Raw genomic sequence first — 6,562 nt, 5'->3', positions numbered from 1 at the left:
TAGCGGACAAGAAGGCTGGCAGAAGATCGAGGATGAAGGAGAGAGATACGGCTCGCTTGTAATGTAAGGAAGGATGGATGCATGATGCATGCGATGGAAGGAAGGACTGGATGGATGGATGGTGCATGGATGGATGCCGGATGGATGATGGATGGATGGATATGATGGAGGGATGAATGCATGGCATGGATTGGATGGATGGTAGATGGCTGGATGGATGCATGCATGCATGCATGCAGTGGATGGGATGCATGGATGGCAAGGAACGGATGGATGATGGATGATGGACTGGATAAATGGATGGATTATGCATTCATGCATGCACGACCGGACGGACGGACGCATGGCTATGGATGGACGAGCGAAAGGCTACAGCAGCGCAGTTGCTTAGATTATTGAGAACACCGCATCACACTCTGCCACTAATAAACATGCACTGTGTCACGGTCGCGCTGGCACGGTTGTTTACAGGTCAGCCGCCAGGTGGCGATTGATGATGTAATGACATGATTTCGCTTCCCGTGCAGCCTAAACACGTATTTGTTAGCATCCCACGTCATGCGTCACTAAGTGATGGGAGGCGCAGTTCTAGTTGCCCTCTGCTAGCCTCTTCTTTGCTTCGCCATCCATCTCTCGTGCTACGCGCCGTCCGGAAGCAGCAGCTCCGCTGTACGTTTTCCATCATCATTATGTTCCCGTTAAATCCTCCCTGCCTGCCCGCGCATGCCCGCATTTGCGCTAACCACCGACCGACCGCTACATAACGCGTAGCTGCTGCCACGAGGCGATGCCGAGAGAGAGAGAGAGAGAGAGAGAGAGAGAGAGAGAAAATGTATTATACATTATTGCAGGAGTACACACAGCTTTAACCTGCTTTGATTTGTGCCCGTGTGTAGGTGTGTGCCAGTGCAATATAGCTTGCTGATTTCGCCTTTACCTGGTCGTTGCAGGCACCCTGGTCACTCACCTTCTGGTTAACTTACGAGCAAATCCGCAGACTGGCTGGCTCTTCATCATTCTAATGTCCTGCAAGCTGCAGAAGCAATAAATCTATCATCACTACCACCACCACCAGTAGCAGAAGCAACAGCTACAGTAGTAGCAGTGGAAGCAGCTGGAGGAGGAGGAGCAGCAGCAGCAGCAGGAGTAGCAGCAACAGTATCAACAGCAGCAGCTGGAGCAACAGCAGCAGCAGCAGTAGTAGTAGCAGCAGCAGCAACAACAGCAAGAGCTGTATGTGTGCGTGCTCAGACTATAGTGTCAGTTAATCACATGTTATAGTACGTACATAATCGTAGCCGATTAACTCGAATTACTGTGTTCTACGTTCGTTGATTTCATAAGTTGAATCGTTGCATAATAATCATCATGATTCAACTCCATGTAAATGTTGTGACGAACGGCGATGTTGTGGGTAATTTTAATTAGATTTTAATCGACCGTATCGGATCGCCGGCATGAGGGAATTGGCGGGGAATCATCATTCCTGCCACGTCCCCGTTTTTATTGAATTATGCGTATGCATACGACCAATCACAGACAGATCTTCCTTGCGTCCCAGCGATTCCTCCTGTGTCTTCTTCCTTCTCCATCTTCCTTGCGTAGTATATCTTCCGTGGCTCCGTGGCTCGTGAATCGTTTGTAGTGGTAGCATCCTGCGTTATGTCTGCAAACCTGGTTTGAACTGTCGACGGCACCAAAAATGTAATGAAGCGGTGGTGTTACCCGTTTCAAAATGGATTTGTCGTAGAGATGAAGAAGGGAAACTCCAAAGTCCAAGCAGTTGTGTTTACCAAATAGTATTATTGTTTCTCAATAGTCGCACCCTCGTGCGTGCGCACAGAGGCACGCATCCGCGTGACCCGCACACTCTCGTCCGTCCTCCTCTTCTAATCACCCAACTACTATTTCTAACATCTGCAAACCACACTTTACAGTGTGTCTGAATAAAAACAAGCGAACATGTGCAGCTGCCGTGCAGTTTCCATGGTGATGACGTTGAATATGGAACGAATAGTGCCATTTCTGTGATTTTCTTATAGATAGTAAATATTATCGTAAATATTTGTAGCATTAAAAATATATAATGCCTTTAATTGGCTAGTCTTAATCGGATGGTGCTTTGTGTTAATTGCCGTGACGTCACTCTTAAAGGTGCTGTCCCGCCAAAATCATGCTGCCGAGCATAAAATCTGGCAAATGTTTTTTTGTTTCGAGGTTGTGCGTTTGTTTTTGTCTCTACGTGTGTAAGTCATGCTCGGAGATTACGCCGATTCTCGCGTTTTGTTCGCTGCTGCGTGGGAAGCGTGTTAACTCGTCTTGTTACATCGTTATTTAGTCGCGGTACTTACTTACGCGTCTTCACGTTTAGTTATGCATCGTTACGCGTCTTTACTTACACGCTCGCATGTCAAACACGCGCGTGTTGTTGTTATTGTTACCAAGTATTATTAGTTACCTTGAACATATACATATATGCATATGTGTATGTATATATGTATATGTATATAAGATTCTATAAAAATAAATGTCATATTATTAATTTTTCTTAACTATAACAACTGAATATCATGCAAACTAAGAACTGTTTTACTATATTATATATATATATATATATGTATAGTATTATATACACTAATATACACAAGACACACCTGTCTTAGCGAACTCCTGGTCCACGGTGTGCGCTTTTTCGTTGAGCGCAGTTATATCAGTAAAACCACTTCCCTCATCATAAACCTAGGTATACCCAACCGGTCACTCTTAATCTCTAAAGGGACAAGTTCGGGTTTTTACTCCCCTCGTACCTTCCTGTGTGCCGTTGACCGTGTCACCGCCCCTAGCATATCCATCCCAGCCAGCCCACAGTAATAGGGAATTTCCCTATTATCTACTCTCTGATGATACATATAGCGGCACACATATGTTCATGTTGCTGCTCATGCTGTTCGTTGTTTGTGACCAGCCGCCCATTGCAGTGTCATTTGTCCATGTTCAATGCGAATCGGTGACAATGCTGAATTCGTCGGTCGTATTCGCTGCACCTTAGTCTAAGTCAACAATTCGGAGGCTGCGAGTCTTAGAGGATATATATATATTATATACGTGAGTACCATACGTGATGTACCCCGTGTAGGCGTGTGATAATCAATCCCTCCGAGGTATGTTGCCTAAACCTGCCGCACTGCGAAACCGCCAGAACAATTCGTACTGTTCTAACATAGTACATGTGTTTGCTGTGTTATTTTTTAAAACTACCTGATGCACCAAATAATGTTTTTTGGGGATAAAATATACGCTAAAGATACACGCACTACGATATATACAAAGTTAATTGTTTTGTGTATTCCCTACTGAACACCAACCTATCTCTAGTTAGCATTTCGCCATAGCGCTTCTAATCGTCAATCTGCTCCGCGGCGCCCATATACCTGTTGTTTGTGCTAACCTTGAGCGGGGCGGTGGAATGGATGAGGAGGATGTGCTTTTAAATTAACATGCAATAACTAAAAGAGACCAAATAACTTATACAAGTGGATCCGCCTAGAACAGAAATGTTTCTGTGTACTGGGTCCTGCTCGCACGCAATACTTAAACATATAGCATAGTCTGTAGACCTGTTGAGCTGGGAATAAGCACTAAGGCCACACCGCACAATATGTTGAGCGGGGGGAAAGCGGTCAACTGTGAATCATTGTCACAGTTCCTAAATCGATGTTTGTTGAACTAGTTCGTATTCGCTCGGGTGTAGGCATGACACGGTGAGTAGTACCGTTATGATCTCGTCAGAACTGAGTGATTCGCTAAGCCCCCAACTATGTAGCCAGGTACTTATCGTGTCCCCCGAAGGAGTGTGTGTAGAACGTGAGTCCGTATTGAATCGGATATTTGTTCGATGCTGATTATATGTGATATTTACGGCTATGGTTCATTGCTGTCCATGAGACTGGCGAAACACATCTGTACCCGGACGAGCAGTGATATATCTGCTCTCTATCCATACGAGCGAATTCGCCCGAAATCGCTTCGACGTGTCGTTGCGTTTCGCTCATGTATCTATTGTTATAACAGTGGTATAGTTATTCTGCGATGAAGCCTCGTCCTTTGTTCTCGATGGTGAATGGGCGACACACAGACGGGAATACGAACCCGAACGCCGGTTTATATTAGCAGTAGCAATCTATACAGACAGCTACCGTCGTGGTACGGGACGCGTAGGGCTAACCGGCGTTCATGGGTGTTTGTTTGTAGGACGGTATACAATCGCACAGCTGGTTAGAAGTCTATGCATGCGTATAATTGACTACCATCTATATGTGTAGCGTATCGTATATATATATATTAGTATTAATAAGTATATAGCTAGATATAGCATATAGTACCTAATATATTAGATAGACTAGATGATACTGCACGGGCATTCGCTAGTGGTATGTGGCTAAGCGCTTACGATTAGCCGTTAATAGACGGAATTTTAGGTCTGTACTGGTCGAAATTGCTACCCAATGAAGAAATATGTAATTACCGTGATACTGAGTATATGAAGCGTCTGCTTTTTCCTACCTGAGAATTGTATAAGCTGAGGATTGCGGCGGTGGCGTTGCAGCGCGTTCTGAAACTCTGAATTAACTACGGGAAGAAAGAGGCAGAGAGTAGCGGACAAGAAGGCCCCGGCAGAAGTCGAGATGAGGAGAGAGATACGTCGCTTGTAATGTAACGGAAGGATTGGATGCATGATGCATGGATTGGAAGGAAGGATGGATGGATGGATGGTATGGATGATGGGATGGATGGAGTGATGGATGGATGGATGATGGAGGGATGAATGCATGGCTGATTGGATGATGGTATGATGGCTTGATGGATGCAGCATGCATAGCATGCAGTGGATGGGACTGCCATGGATTGGAAGGACGGATGGATGATGGATTGATGGACTGGATAAATGAGATGGATTTATCATTGCATTGGCATCCACGACCGGACGGACGGACGCATGTGATGGTGGACTGGGAGCGAAAGGCTACGCAGCGCAGTTGCTTAGATTATTAGAACACCGCATCAACACTCTGCACTAGAAACAGCACGTGGTCACGTCGGCTGGCACGTTGTTTACAGGTCAGCCGCCAGGTGGCGATGATGATTAATGACATGATATCGCTCCCGGCAGCCTAAACACGTACTTTGTTTACATCCCACGTCATGCGTTCACAAGTAAGGGGAGCGAGTCTAGTTGCTCTGCTGCCTTTCTGTTGCTTCCCATCCATCTCTCGCGCTAGCGCCGTCCGGAAGCAGCATTCCGCTGTACGTTTTCCATCATCATTACTGTTGCCCGTTAAATCCTCCCCTGCTGCCGCGCATGCGCATTGCGCTAACCCACCCGACCGACCGCATAATAGCGTACTGGCTGCTCACGTGCGATCCACGTGACCCATGGGGCGCGATCAACTATAAGGTTCGTACGTATCGGTTCTCACCACCGCAGCTCGGCCGGGCAACGCAGGAAACTTTCAGAGACGCGCTTGAGAGGAGCAGGTGACCACAGCGCAACTGACTGCAAAGGTGACGTCACTGAAACCGCGAAGACAACGCCGTTGAAACTGCGAAGAGAACGTCATCAAATACCCGAGGGTAACTGCAACGATCATGCTATCCCCGTCGGCCCTACTCCCCTTCCTCCTCCACCACCTCCTCCTCCTTCTCCTGCTCGGCACGGCCCTGGCGGAGTTGGCGCCACCGTGCGACCCTGACGCGTGTCGTCTGCCGGACTGTCGCTGTGACGGCGTGACGTCATCACCGGGTGGGCTGCGGCGGGAGCAGACGCCGCAGATGGTCGTGCTAACGTTTGACGACCACTTCAACCACCACGGTCACGCCGACCTGCGTCGGCTGCGACTGTTCGACCTGACCCGGGTCAACCCGACCGGATGTCCGGTCGGCGCGACATTCTTCGTGTCGCACACCGCGACGGATTACATCATCATCGAGGAATATTACCTGCGTGGCCACGAGATCGGCGTGCACTCGATAACGTAAGTATATATGTGCATGTGTGCATGCGCGCGTGTGTGCGTGAGGATGGGTGTGTGCGTGTGTGCGTGAGGATGGGTGTGTGCGTGCGTGCGCGCGTGTGCGCGTGAGGATGGGTGTGTGCGTGCGTGTGCGCGTGCATGGGCTTGTGCGCGTGCGGATGCGTGTGTGTGTGTGCCCCTGCGTGCGCGCGTACGTGTGTGTGCACGTGCGCGCGTGTGTGCGCGTACGTGCGTGTGCGCGCGTGTGTGTGCGTACGTGTGTGCGGATGCATGTGTGTGTACCCGTGTATGCGTACGTGTGTGTGCACGTGCGTGCGTGCGTGTACACGTGCGTGCACGTGTGTGTGTATGTGCGCGCGCGTGGGCGCGTGCGTGACGAATAAATTATAACCAACATTAGTTTCACTCGCTACAATTATTGTAATATCATCAGGAGTACATGAATATACAATGCAGAATATGATAATACACCGATTTAAACCTATATTATTCTTGATGTAATACGTTACTATCAACGTTATATATATATA

General features: G+C 48.0%; 1 protein-coding gene across 1 annotated transcript in view; it reads left to right on the top strand.

Annotated features, from left to right (window-relative positions):
* The first annotated feature begins 5,646 nt into the window (after window positions 1-5,646).
* The window catches only part of LOC106814220, a 3,267-nt gene continuing 2,351 nt past the window's right edge, over window positions 5,647-6,562 (top strand). The window contains exon 1 of the mRNA XM_014818520.1: window positions 5,647-6,032. Coding sequence (XP_014674006.1) covers window positions 5,647-6,032 — 386 coding nt within the window. The remainder of the gene's footprint in view (window positions 6,033-6,562) is intronic.

Source organism: Priapulus caudatus, unplaced genomic scaffold (assembly GCF_000485595.1).
Source record: "Priapulus caudatus unplaced genomic scaffold, Priapulus_caudatus-5.0.1 Scaffold887, whole genome shotgun sequence".
In the NCBI taxonomy this organism is placed as follows: domain Eukaryota; kingdom Metazoa; phylum Priapulida; class Priapulimorpha; order Priapulimorphida; family Priapulidae; genus Priapulus; species Priapulus caudatus.
This window is presented reverse-complemented; position numbering and strand designations above follow the sequence as displayed.